The sequence below is a fragment of the Lycium barbarum genome, chromosome 6 (genome assembly GCF_019175385.1).
Source record: "Lycium barbarum isolate Lr01 chromosome 6, ASM1917538v2, whole genome shotgun sequence".
NCBI classification, from domain to species: Eukaryota; Viridiplantae; Streptophyta; class Magnoliopsida; order Solanales; family Solanaceae; genus Lycium; species Lycium barbarum.
Genome location: NC_083342.1, coordinates 7,178,327 through 7,193,629, shown reverse-complemented (window position 1 = coordinate 7,193,629; position 15,303 = coordinate 7,178,327). Strand labels below are relative to the sequence as shown.

The 15,303-nt window shown below is 30.2% G+C and overlaps 1 protein-coding gene across 1 annotated transcript; it reads left to right on the top strand.

Annotated features, from left to right (window-relative positions):
* Nucleotides 1–11,745: 11,745 nt before the first annotated feature.
* LOC132600659 (glycosyltransferase BC10-like) lies at nucleotides 11,746–14,849 on the top strand. The gene is made up of 2 exons (XM_060313973.1): nucleotides 11,746–12,993; nucleotides 14,198–14,849. Exon 1 carries the CDS (start codon nucleotides 11,911–11,913, stop codon nucleotides 12,985–12,987), a length of 1,077 nt encoding a protein of 358 aa, XP_060169956.1. The 5' UTR covers nucleotides 11,746–11,910; the 3' UTR covers nucleotides 12,988–12,993; nucleotides 14,198–14,849.
* Nucleotides 14,850–15,303: the final 454 nt, after the last annotated feature.

The window sequence follows — 15,303 nt, the reverse complement described above, 5'->3', positions numbered from 1 at the left end:
ATGTGCTTTCGTGCTCTGTGCTGCTGCATAGATTTGTGTTACACTTTGCAGATTGTGATATAGTAATCTGGTTTCAAATATTAGTCATTTTAGCAAACTTGACTTCGTTTTAAAATATTCGACGATTGTCTTTAAAATCTGCCCTTACTTCTCATGAAATTTTAATTGAGATGCTTAAGAACACATAAATAATACTGTAGTAGCTAAGACAAATACTTTTATGGTTGTGCAAAAACGATACCGACACTAGTATTTTGTTAGATTTCTATAATAATGCATAAATCAAATCTACAACAACAACATACCAAGTGTAGTCCCACGTAGAGGCGAAACCAGAATTCGAAGCTTGTGGGTTCAGAATTTTAATGTGTTTAAGTTATTGGATTCTGAATTAAGAATTTATACATATTCAATGAATTTTTTAAGATAAATATGGGGTTTGGACCAAAGTTACTAAGTTCGGCTGAACACCCAACTCCCATAAGTGGGGTCAGGGAAGGGTAGGATATATGCAGACCTTACTCTTATCTTTATGAGATAAAGAGACTATTTCCAATAGACCCTAGGCTCGAAAAAAGAAAGAAGACAGGAATGTGACAACAAATAGCAGATAAAAAACATGATATCGAGAAAAATATGACAATAAAATAGCAAGAAAAATTGCGTAAATCAAATCTATTTTTATTTTCGAATTTCGTTTCTAATCTAGTGGTGTAACATAAATGGTATAGGTGGAGTATACATTTATTAATTAACTTTTTCATTCTTTTCAAAATAGAAAGCTCTTGAAACGCTTTACACAAATTCTAAAATAGTTTAGTTTATCAAGATGTTTCGTCTTAGGTACATGAACGTAGCACACATGGATAACTGTTGGGTCTATGCTGTTTTCAAGAAAACACAACACATGCAGCACATCTAGGAGGTTATGTGAATTTAATGTATTGGCATCTCTCGTTCACGAGGTTGTCGTGCTTATTATTTTAATGAACTTAAGTTGCATACAATGCCGTCAGTCTAAGAAATTGTTCACATTATCATTTAACAACAACACACCCACCCAGTTTAATCTTATCAGGTGGGGTCTGTAGAGGGAAGAACGTATGCAGATCTTACCCTACCTTTTGACGGATAGGAAGGCTATTTCTGATAAACCCCCGACTTATCATCAAGACATGTTACATGTGACGACAAGTGAAGTAAACGTGACTTGTGTAAAAATTTATGGCACTAACTGTATATAGAATTTAAAAAGAGTTCACATTAATCATATACACCTTTGATTTAAGAAACTTTTTACATCATCAAGTCACATAAAAAATACAAGTAAGCCTTCTTAAAACTAAATGTGGGAATAGAAATCTTAAGAAATCTGCTACGACAAGTAAGTGTAACTTGATGATGTAAAATTTTAACTTCAAAGAGATTTTAAGTTATATATAATATTAGTATAAGAGAATTTTTACACTATCAGATCGCCTAAATAATATATATATATAGGTAAGCTTGCTTAAACTGTAGAACTTGTAAGCTTAAAAACGAGTTACCTGCTACAAGAAGTAAAGATGGCCTTATGGTATTCAAATTTCTTCCACTGATGGTGTAAATAACTTAAAAAAAGATCTAATTCAAAGTTATATACATTAGCGTGCAAGGAACTTTTTACACTATTAGGTCACCTAAAATATATCTGTAAGTAACCTTCTTGGTATACACACTATCAGTGAAAGAGATTCTTCTATACTATCATATTACCCTAAAGAAATTTTATAGGTAATTTATAAAACAAGAGATTTTTTATCTTAAAAATAAAACAGATTACCTGTTATAGCTGTAAATGTGATCTAATAATGTATATCTCCTCTATTTTAATTTGTTTGTGATCTGATAATGTATATCTCCTCTATTTTAATTTGTTTGTGATCTGATAATGTATATCTCCTCTATTTTAATTTGTTTGTCTTACTTTTTTTTAGTCAATTCTAAAAAAAAAAAATCATTTTCTATATTTAGTACTCCCTTCGTCCCCATTTATGTGATACACTTTCCTTTTTAGTATGTCTCAAAAAGAACGGTACTTCTAGAAATAATTTAATTTAAAATCTCCCCATTTACCTTAATGAAATAATTTACAGCCACACAAATATCTACGACTTGTTTTAAGGGTAAACTATGTATATATACATACTAAGGAGAAATATTTACGATACGTGACGATAGTTTTCTATTTACACAACGTAACATTACAAACGCTATAACAAACATACTTTTTTTAAAAAAATTATTTTTATTTTTTTATTTTTTTGGCTCAAAAATTTATGTGAAAGTTGTATGAAATGTGTATATCTCGCTCAAGGCTTAAAAAATTCGCTCAAACTTTAATGTATGAAAACTGTATGAAATGTGTATATCTCGTTCGAGGCTTAAAAAATTCGCTCAAAATTATATGTATGAAAACCGTATGAAATTTGTATCTCGCTCAAGGCTTAGAATTTCGCTCACACTTACTTGTATAAAGTTCATGTTAGATTTCTCTAAAATTAATACAGTTACAACAATATTGTATACAACTTTGATACAACATTCAAGACTTAAAATAATCACTTAAATTTTTGTGTATGAAATGTGTATATCTTGCTCAAGGCTTAAAAAATTTGCTTAAAAAAGCGTATGAAATGTGTATATCTCGATCAAAGCTTAAACATTACGCTTAAATTTTTATGCATGAAAATGGCATGAAATGTATTTATCTCGCTCAAGAGTTAGATTCTCATTCACATTTTGTGTATGAAAAACTATATTAAAAATTTGCTTACACATACACATTTCATACAGCTTTCATACACAAAAGTTTGAAATAGTTTTTTAAGCCTTTGAACCAAAAAAACAAAATGAAAAAAATATAAAATTGTTTTTTTAAAGTTTAAAATATATATTTAAAAAAAATAAAAAAATTATTTTCTGAAAATAAAATAAAAAACGAAAATTATATGAAAATCCATCATGTTTCGTAAAATATCATTATATTTTGTAAATAAGGAAAACTATCGTCACGTTTTGTATATTTCTCCTTAACACGTATATATACGTAGTTTTTCCAATAAACCGCAAATTTCAAAAGCATTTCTTTCTTTTTTTAAATTTCATGTCTAGCCAAATTATATCACATGAATTAGGACAGAGAACTCTTTACACTTAACATGTATATGTATTTAAAACAATTCAAATTAAAACAATAATTTTTAAACTCTTTTCAAAGAAGGGTAATATATTATAGGGAAAATGTGCAAATATACTCCTCAACTTTGTGATTTAAAGCAGATATATCTCTCGTTAAAAAAGTGATGCATATATACACCTACCGTTACACAAATGGTATAAATATATCCTCTTCGCTGACATAATTTTTTTAAAATTATTTAGCTTATTTTTAATTAAAAAATGTCACGTGGCTTTCGAAAAATAAGTCTACCTATTTTATTTTAGTAGATTTATTTTTAAAGCCACGTGGTAATTTTTTTCTTGGTGGGCGGGGTCTTATTCTTTTAAAAAAAATTGATAGACTTATTTTTCTTTTAACCAAGGAGATATTCTTTTTAAAAGAACGAGATAACCCACTAGAAAAAAATTATCTCGTGGTTTTAAAAAAATAAGTCTACTAAATAAAAATTGATAGACTTATTTTTTTAAAGTCATATGATATTTTTTAATTAAAATATAAGCTAAATAATTCGTCAAAAAGGATTCTAACAATGAAAAGGATATGTTGTACCATTTGTGTATCGGGCATGGATATATATACGTTACTTTTTTTAACAGGGATATATCTTTCCCCAATATTATATACAGTAAAATTGCTTTGGGCATTGGGCAGGGCATGAGCAATATTGGTCGGTCGACAGAAACTCAGGATAAGGAGTAATCACACGGTACATCACACACCGACACGCGCCAAAATCTATGGCTACTTGGTTTCGTTTAATTTTTTTTTTTATTATTATTAAAGAAAACACTTCTGGTTTTACATTATTTGTATGAAAAGATTTTTTTACTATGTTTCAATTTCTAACTACTGCTTGGAAACGATTGTATAAATTTTCTGCATCCACCCAGTTTTATTGTAATATCAAATGAAGTCAGAGGCGAATTCAGGTATAAAAAATGGGTTATGTGAACACATGATTATCCGACTAAACTCGGTTTATTATGTATATATTCCGTAAAATATATCTAATATTAACTAAAGAAATACATACTCAAACTAGACTGAATAGAGCATTGGCTATGTGCTAACTTTAATCCCTTAATGCCGTGGGATTGAACCCTCCTAAATGCACTCTTGCGTATTTTTTTAAAAAAAAAATTCTAAGGTGAACTCATCATTTTAAAATTCTGAATTCGCATGAAGTGGCTATATGAAATACACAAAAAAGAAAAATTGTAGTGGACGAAAAATACATTTTAATTTTCATGGTAACTTAAGAAAAAGTTAGTTGAAGATCGTAAATCATAAAGACCAAAAAGTCTATTGTTTTTACACTTTTGACGTTCAAAATAATATTTTCAATAGACATTGGGTCCTATAAATTATCAGTTTATCTCATTATAATTATTTTTATTATTATTATTATTATTATTATGAGGTTGACGTGTTGTGCCATTAGCAGTATTTTTTAATTTATTTTTGGTAATTGTATAATTGACCAAAAATTTCGGCCAACTTAGTTGGAATGGCCATTTGTACTATGCTAGCAAACTATGTCCGTGCGATGCACGAGGCCCAACATGATTAATTTGATTACTCAATTAGGTTAGTCTTTATATGCGAAGGATACCGCGATTTTCCTTAGTGAGTCTCTATATTTTTTTTCTTTTCGTCTTATTTTTCCCCTTAATTTCTCAATTGTTATTAAAATTTGTCTTATTTTAGTTATGTCCGCCTCTTTTTATATTTAGTAAGTGGACAATTTAAATATCCTACATGTCAAGTTTATAATCGCAAGATTCAAAGGATAGTTTATTATATTATACACATTTTTAATTTAGGACCACAAGATAGTCTATCTTTATTTCTTCTAGTCAAACGTAGACACTTAAATTGAGACAGAGGGAGTAGATGCCAAATGAAGGAAATGAAAGGATAATTGAGATACTGCAAACACGTGGGAACTTAAAAAGTAAACACACAAGAGGTAGTATTAATGTTAAACTTCTGAAATGTACACATGTTAGTCCTAGCTTAGAGTACAATTTCAATTGCTTTTTGTACAACTTATTGTTGCTGTGTTCGTGCACTTGGGCGTTTGTTGTTAAAAAAAAATTGTCTTATTTTGGTTATGTCCGCCTCTTTTTATATTTAGTAAGTTGACAATTCAAATATCCTACATGTCAAATTTATAATCACAAGATTTAAAGGATATTTTATTATATTATACACATTTTTAATTTAGAACCACAAGATTTAAAAGTCTATCTTTATTTCTTAAACTCTATGTCTAGTCAAACGTAGACACTTAGATTGAGACATGCCAAATGAAGGAAATGAAAGGATAATTAAGACACTGCGGACCTACGGGGACTTAAAAAGTAAACACACAAGAGGTGGAATTAATGTTCAACTTCTGAAATGTACACATGTTAGTCCCTGCTAGAGTACAATTTCAGTTGCTTTTTGTACAACTTATTGTTGTTCTGTTCGTACACCTTGGGCATTTATATATAAGAAGAAGAAGAAGAAAAAAAAAATATATATAGTAGAAAAATAGACATATATTTTTAATAATGTGGCCAAGTAATATTGGACGAAGGGAGTACTTCATTTTTATTAATTCTTAAAGAACGTGAAAAGTCGAGTATAGTAATGTGGCCAAGTAATATGGGACGAAGAGAGTACTTCATTTATTAATTTTTAAAAAACCTGAAAAGTCAAATAATGTGGCCAAGAAATATGAGACGGAGGGAGTACTTCATTTATTAATTCTTAAATAACGTGAAAAGTCAAAAGTGAACAAGTTAAAGTGCACGGAGAAAATAAATATGTGTCGGATAATTAAAATTAAAGTGCATACATGTATACATGAGAAGAAAATAAATATTCAGCAAGAACGTGAAAAGTCAAAAGTGAACAAGTAAAAGTGTACAGAGGAAATAAATATGTGTCGGAGAATTAAAATTAAAGTGCACACGTGTATACATGAGAAGAAAATAAATATTCAGCACTATGACATATATCCACGTGAGATTTGTTAATTCTTAAAGAACGTGAAAAGTTTCTTAAAAAACGTGAAAAGTCAAAAGTGAACAAGTAAAAGTGCACGGAGAAAATAAATTTGTGCAGGAGAATTAAAATTGAAATGCATACGTCTATATATTGAGCAAGAGCGTGAAAAGTCAAAACTGAACAAGTAAAAGTGCACGGAGGAAATAAATATGTCGGAGAATTAAAATTGAAGTGCATACGTCTATACATGAGAAGGGAATAAATATTATGTACTATGACATATGTTCACGTGGGCTAAAAAAGTAGTTGGATAAAGTGTATAAGTTATATAGCTTATGGTACAAGCATTCATTGCGTGTATAATTTGTAAAGCTGCTGGTACAAGTTGGAGCAGCTGCGTTCGTACCCCCTTAGCCGCTTATATATATTACTAGCAATCGCACGGGCTGAATATGTCTATTCACTTTAATTAGCCAGTCTTTAAGGTTTGTATTTTGAAAATAACTTTTCAAAACATTCTAATTGTTATTATATATAGCAACATATACAAAATGTATTTCATGTACCATCACTTTAGTTATAATAAAAAAAATGGAGTTGATGAAATTAAGTTTTTGAGATGAAAAGAGTCGGACTTTTTTCTCATTATCATGACAATGAAAGTTGTTCATCGATGTAAAAGAAAATTAGTAAGAATATTAGGGAAAATTAATATTTTGATTCTAAATTTTTTCTTTTAAATTCTTTAATATTTTATATGTATACCGACAGGTTGATATCCATTTCAATTAAGTAACTGTTCAGATCCAAACATAAGAACCATTGTTATATATATTGGATTTTTTAAAAGCAAAACTAATAAAATATTTTTATTAAATTAATTAAAAAATATATTATAATTCTTTATATTAACAATTATAGATAAAACAGACAGTTACAAAGAAATCAAAATTAAAAAGATATATGTTATATCATTAATCACCAAATTTTAATTCTGAAATGAAAATATAAAGTAATACATTTTATAAATGTAAAGAAACAATAATCAAAGACTGCAACGGAGAGTAAATAAGTAAAGTATTGACAATGAAGGAAAAACGGGGATAAAAGTCACTCCCTCCTTTTACTTTTGCTTGTCGACATTAACATATCAAGGAAAAAAATATTCTTCTTCTTATTTTACCCTTCACATTAATTATTCATTTATGGATATTATGATAAAATATATATTTTATTTATTAATTCTCAGAGAACGTGAAAAGTCAAAAGTGAACAAGTTATGTGTAGGAGAATTTAAATAACTTTTGGTACAAATTTGCATTACTATTGTTCATCCTTTGTTCACGTTTAAAGTATTGACAAAGAAGGAAAAAGGGGATAAAAGTCACTCCCTCTGTTTACTTTTACTTGTCCACGTTAACATATCAAGAGAAAGAAACTAATATGGTAATTATTAATTAGTATGAAACTTCAATTATGTTGATTGTGTATAAAGATAACGACTATGCATATATTATAGGCACAACAAGTATAAGTGCACGAAGGAAATAAATGTGTCGGAGAATTAAATTTGAAGTGCATATGTGTATACATGAGAAGAGATAAATATTCAATACTATGACATATGACCACGTGGGATAAAAAAATAGTTGGTTAAAATGTACAATTTATATAGCTTGTGGTACAAATTTCTATTGTTGTGTTAGTCCTCTCTTCACACTTAGATATATTAGAAGAATAGAAGAAGAAAAATATAGAATACAAAAATAGACATATATTTTTAGTAATGTAGCCAAGTAATATGGACGATGGAAGTACTTCATTTTTATTAATCCTTAAAGAACGTGAAAAGTCAAGTATAGTAATGTGACCAAGTAATATGAGACGAAGAGAGTACTTCATTTATTAATTCTTAAAGAACGTGAAAAGTCAAGTAATGTGGCCAAGAAATATGGGACGGAAGGAGTACTTCATTTATTAATTCTTAAATAACGTGAAAAGTCAAGAGTGAATAAGTAAAAGTGCACGGAGAAAATAAATATATGTCGGATAATTAAAATTAAAGTGCATACATGTATACATGGGAAGAAAATAATATATTCAGCAAAAACTGAAAAGTGAACAAGTAAAAGTGCACGGAGGAAATAAATATGTGTCGGAGAATTAAAATAGAAGTGCACACGTGTATACATGAGAAGAGAATAAATATTCAGTATTATGGCATATATCCATGCGGGATTTATTAATTCTTAAACAATGTGAAAAGTCAAAAGTGAACAAATTAAAGTGCACGGTGGAAATAAATTTATGTAGGAGAATTAAAATTGAACTGCATATGTCTATACATGAGAAGAGAATAAATATTCAGCTAGAACACGAAAATTCAAAAGTGAACAAGTAAAAGTGCACGGAGGAAATAAATTTGTGTAGGAGAATTAAAATTGAAATACATATGTCTATATGGGACGAAGGGAGTACTTCATTTTTATTAATTCTTAAAGAACGTGAAAAGTCAAGTATAGTAATGTGGCTAAGTAATATGGGACGAAGGGAGTACTTCATTTATTAATTCTTAAAGAACGTGAAAAGTCAATTAATGTGGCGAACTAATATGGGACGGAGGGAGTACTTCATTTATTAATTCTTAAATAACATGAAAAGTCAAAAGTGAACAAGTAAAAGTGTACAGGGGAAATAAATATGTGACGGAAAATTAAAATTGGAGTGTATACATGTATACACGAGAAGAGAGCGAGAACGTGAAAAGTCAAAAGTGAACAAGTAAAAGTGCACGGAGAAAATAAATTTATGTAGGAGAATTAAAATTGAACTGCATACGTCTAACTGTCTAAGTGAAAGTGCACGGAGGAAATAAATGTGTCGGAGCGTTAAAATTTAAGTGCATACGTCTATACATGAGATGAGAATAAATATTAAGTACTATGACATATGTCTACGCGGAATATAAAAATAGTTGGATAAAGTGTACAAGTTATATAGCTTACAGTACAAGCATTCATTACATGTACAAATTGTGAAGCTCATGGTACAGCTATTGAAAGCTGTGTTCGTACCCCCCATGACACTTATATATTTGTAAAATTATATATATTATATTAATAATATTAGAATGTAGACTTGTAGGACCAAACTGAACTAGTTTTGTCCTTATCGATGTTCCATAGGAGACACGACGATTATTGAAGAAGAATCAATTTTTTTAAAATAATTGTAACACATTTAATGCACTGATGGATACTTTAAAATTTACCAGATTAAAAGATTTATTTTCATCCTTAATCCCAAATTTTGGTTCAAATAATTGAATGAAGTTTCCGGTCTTGGATAGCTGCGAAACTTTCCTAATAAGCTTTTGTCTTTACTGATCCAATTTTATCGGACATTAAATATTCTCTCTGATTCAAAATAATTATCCACTTAACCTTTTTCACACTCTTTAAAAAAACACTAGCTTCTAGAAAAAAAAATCATTTATCTCAATTTATATGACACTTTTCTTTTTAATCTGTCCAAAAAAAAATGACACATTTTCTTATTTGGCAGCAATTTAACTTTAAACTTTAATCCCCCCGTCTCAAAATATGTGTCGTCCTTACTAAAAATCCTTGTCTCAAAATATTTGTCGTTTTATTTACCCAAGACAAAATTTAGTAGTTTTTTTTCTCATTTTACCCTTGTATTAATTACATTAATGAGCTGATTTTGAGAGCTCACATACCAATACTTAAGAGGTTTCATCGTTAATGGGTAAATATTTATTGAAGAGAGAACATGATGAAAAATGTTAAGAGCATAAAATAGTCAAAACACTACCCTTATAAATGATTTTCTTAATGAACGTATAAATAAAAAATGTGACAAATATTTTGAGACGGAGGGAGTACCTTTTACGCTAAAGAGATGATTTAAAACCACATAAATATCTTTAGCTTGTTTTAGATCACAAAATTCAAAAGTCTTCCTGTATTTCTTAAACTTCATGCCCAATCAAACTGCATCACATTCATTGGGACAAAAGTAGGTGTTTTGACTAAACTATACTTAATTAACAAGACTCTTGCTTATTTATTGCCTTGAGTTAATAAAGACAAATCTGAAAAAATAAAATTAATTTCTTCTTGATTTTATAAGTACACACTTATTTCGAACCCAAATTAAAAAATTAAGTAGATATTTATTTTAAACGGGAGGGACTAACAATAACAACAAACTCAGTGTAATCCCACAAAGTAAAGTCTGAAAAGGATACTATACTCGCAAATTTCACTTCTACCTTAAGAAAATAGAGAGAATGTTTCTGATAGACCCTCAACTCACACAGCGGCAAATAAAAGCAATTCGAATAACAAAATTACCAAAAAAAACCAATGGAGAACACTAACAAAAATGAGTCTGAAAAACAAGGAGTAAATTAATTAATTTTTAAAAAGTTCGAACTCCGTACAATCACGGATCAAAATTAGTGAAATAAATAGTACTATTATAAAAAGTAAAGGGCAATAAAGTAAGGGCATAGTACAAAAGTACTCATCCATTCTATTATCTACACGAGTCCCTTACACATCTATCTTCTGCAACTTCATGGACACGTTCCTTTTTTGTCTGTTTCCATTCATTTACACCCCCTTCTTCTCCTTTGACGCCGTAAACGGTCCCCTCTTTCCTTCGTTTACCCATTTTAGACCCCACTAATTTAAATTTTGCCCCAAAAAATCAAATTAAAATGTATTTTTTTTTTATAAAAAATGATTTCATTCTTATAGCTCGAATCTAAAATTCCTGGTATAGGAAAAGTATATGATAATGCCCAGTATTTTTTTGTTTTTATTTGGTGTTCGACGCTTATTTTAAACTCAATTAATCATAAAATTCCACTTTAGAGATAAGTGAATTTCTATTAAAATAGGGTTTCATTTTTGTAACTCGAATTTGAAATTCTTTTATTAATAACATGTTTGGGAAAACTTTCAAATTTGTCTCTTTTGAAAAAATGTTAGTCATAACTGTTTTCGAAAAAAAGATTTTTTTTCGAGATAACCCATTAGCTTTTGGCTAACCAAGCGCTTGTCAAGATTTCAAGGTTTTATGTATGTAATCTTGCCTCATATTTCAAAAAAAATAATTATTTTTTTCAATTTTTGAAAATTAATTTTTACTACTCAAAAGCATTTGTGTTTTTCCTAGAAACTTGATCACACCTCAATCTATTTTTAAAAACATTCAATTCAACAGGGGTCACAAATTCAAGTTGCGAATATAACCTCTAGCAAAAATATGAGGCAAGATTACATACATAAGACCTAATATGGTTTTGCCTTTCTCCAAATTCAGTATATTACGGGAGCTTAGTGCACCAGATTTTTTTTTTTTTTTTTAAAGAAAAATCAATTTTGTTAGGCTTTCAAAACTTTCCCAAACAATGTATATAATACTAGTCCATTACTCTATGGTGGTTACCCCACCCCCACCTTACACCAAACAACCACTATATTTTAGCCACTTTCCCCATTTCTCTTCTTTCCCAAATCTCTCTCTCTTTCTATTTCTTCACTCCTTTCTTCACTTTCATAGTTTCACTTTCCACTTTCTCTTCAATCTTTCCTCAAACCCTAAATCTCCATTAATACTTCTTTTCCTCTAAAAACCAAAACTTATTTCCTTTCAAAACAATGCTTAAATCATCCATACTAATCCCATCCCTGACACTCCTAATCTCAATCCCAATCATCTTCTTATTAGCACCAAAAATCCTCCCAACGCGCCAAATCTCGATATCCGTGTCGGAGGAGCTCGAAGATCTATCTCTATTCCAAAAAGCAATATCCGCCGAAACATTTTCCCCAAAATACCCTTCCCGTAACAAACTCAAACTTGGGTCCACTACAGTACGCCCACCCAAAATTGCATTTTTATTCCTAACAAATTCAGATTTAAAATTCTCATCATTATGGGAAAAATTCTTTAATACCACAAATGGGACCCACCACTCATCACATTTATACAACATTTACATACATGCTGATCCATTTATTAAAATTACACCATTAAGTGGTGTTTTCAAAGACAGATTAATTCAGGCTAAACGTACTCAACGTTCATCACCTACATTAATCTCAGCAGAAAGGAGATTACTAGCTCATGCATTACTTGATGATCCATCAAATTACTATTTTGCCCTTATTTCACAACATTGTATACCATTGCACTCTTTTAATTATTTTTACAATTTTTTACTTGATACCCAAAAATTGTCTAGGAAAATGGAGTTTCCTAGTTATGTTGAAATATTAGATGAATCTGATTCATTATTAAAGAGGTATAATGCTAGGGGTAAAGGTGTAATGTTACCTGAAGTTAAGTTTGATGAGTTTAAGGCTGGTTCACAGTTTTTTGTACTTACAAGAAAGCATTCTTTAATGGTTATTAAAGATAGGAAATTATGGAGGAAATTTAAGAAAACATGTATAGATGTTCAGTCTTGTTATCCTGAAGAACATTATTTTCCAACTTTGTTATCAATGGAAGATCCAAATGGTTGTACTAAGTATACATTGACAAGTGTTGATTGGACTGATATGGTTGATGGTCATCCACATACTTATCATCAAAGTGAAGTTTCGAGACAGTTGATTTATGATCTAAGGAAGTCGAATTCAAGTTATGATTATATGTTTGCAAGGAAATTTTCAGCTGATTGCTTGAACCCTTTGATGGAAATTGCTGATTCAGTGATTTTCAAGGACTAATTCTTGGTAAGTGGTGATGCATACTTTTTTTTTTTTTTTTTAACTCATTGAGTTCTGTTGAATTTACTTGGTAGAATTAGGGGGGTAGGTTGTTACTGTGTATGTTTTTATAATTGTTGTGTTTCTGCTTTACTTGCTCCGAAGGTGTATCGAAAACAGTCTTCTCTACAGGGATAACGTCTGTGTACACTTTACCCTCTTCAGATCCTACTTTGTGGGATTACACTGGGTATGTTGTTCTTGTTGTTCTTACGTAGGGGTTGTGTTGTGGCCTAGTGGTCGATGAATTGAATGTAGGTGATTCTTTCGTCTGTTCAAATTTTGATGGACAGAGTTTTTTGGTACCTTTAATGCTGGTGTAGAATTAGCTGAGGTGCTTGTAAGTTAGCCTGGACACCAGGTTATTATTAAAAAAAAAAAAGGGGAATTAGGGGTGCTGAAATGGATGGTTAATATTGTATGCTAGAAGTTGTGGTGTTGGAATTGATAGGTTAACAATGCTTTTGTAGAACTTTGACTATTTTAGTGGTGAAAAGGTCTCTTCAAGGTGCCATTTTTTAATTTGAGGCATTGTTTTCAAACTAGGTGGGATTTTCATTTGACAAAGTCTTAAACTTTAGCATATTCATGTGAAAATTGGAAGAAAGTTTCTTCAAGATACTTGTTTTGTTAGTAGTTGCCACTTGCCACCAGTAGTTGTGAAGGTTTTAAAGATTCTTTGTATGATATTATTAAAAGGGTATGTAGCTATCTCTTGTGTTAGCAAGGAAATTTGTTAACTTTCACATGTGACACTCGTTTTCACACTTTCCATTAGTCAAACTCTTGAGCTGCACCTTGTATTTGTCTGTCACGCACTATCTCTTTGCCTTGCAAGCCTTGAACTATTGCCAAATGAAAGGACAAGTGGAAGAACAATAATTGAATTGAGTCTCATCACGTGTTAGGAAAATACTCTCTTATGTACATAGTACTATCTGTTTTTTTATATATATATATATATTTTATTTATTTTGATTGGAAAGTTGGACTAAATGTCATAATCATATACTAAAGGAAGTGTATTGAATTAGTTAAATAAAATAGGAGGAGGTTGAGTTTGGTATATATCAAGCCTAAAACACACACACCCCTGATGTGTCAAATTGTAGCAATGAGATAGTGATCTAAAACTGACCCATGTTGTGTTTTATCTTATATTTTACAATAGGTGATGATGAAGGCTGAAGACAAATCAAAGGCAAAAAACTTTGATGATGTTGTGAAGACAGAGAATTGGTTGTTGTAGGAGTAACACGTGTGGGAATAAGGTTTTTTGAAGGGTTTGTTAAAAATATGCCCTCAAACCAAGTAATCCCCAAAGGAGAGTATCCAACTCAAAGCTTGGATGAGCTTTCAAAGAAAGCAATGGAAAGCCTAGTGTTAGTAGTAGTAGTAGTCAAAAAGGTTCTATTGTTGAAGTGGTAATATGATGGTGTAGCTTCTAGTATTCCTTTGATGTTTTTGTGTTCTTCTCTAAAGTGCTCAGACTCTTCAAAATATCGCCGGGTATGTATTTGATCCTTCAAAAATTATGTATTATTGGAAGATCCAACACGGATGCGACAACTTTCTTGGAGGGTTTGAGCAATATAGGTTTTTCTTGTACATATATGAAGAGTATATATGTGTTGTAGGTGAATTATTACGGGGGATGATTGGAGGATTGTTCAATCATGTTGGGATTAGCCTTGAACAAAATCAAGAAAAGTGCTAAACCCCTATTGCTTTTTTCCACAACTTGTGGAAATGAATCATTGTATCAGTTGGATCCACTATCCAATGTAGTTAAATGATTTAAGAGAATTCTATGTTCTTTCCCTCTTTCTTTTGCCAATTACTTCTTTCATTTTAATTTATGTGATATATTTTAAATCAGGTACGCACAAGTTCACTTGAACATCACGGCTATTTAAAAGAAGTAATAATAATAATTAAAAAAAAAGATTCTAAACTTATGATAAACATGTTATAGTGTGTGGCTATAAATTTTTTGTAATTTGTAACCTCAATTATGCCACATAAATTAGTATGAGTCGGATAAAGTAATAGTTTTGTGGTGATGACTACAATTAATCATGATAAATGGACTAGATTGAAATATAAAAATGAAAATTGCTTGGGGAGTATATTCCAATTTCGAACTCTACATTTTGGCTGGGTAATAGTATTGGAATTGTGCCCTGGTATGGCCGTAGTACATAACATTGGATTCTCTGTCGGCTATACCAGGGCACAAATTCTCATTTTTTTCTAAAAAAGTTGGAATCTAAGGCA

Coding starts and splice junctions, on each gene's coding strand:
- LOC132600659 (XM_060313973.1), top strand. CDS start 11,911: ATGCTTAAATCATCCATACTAATCCCATCCCTGACACTCCTAATCTCA.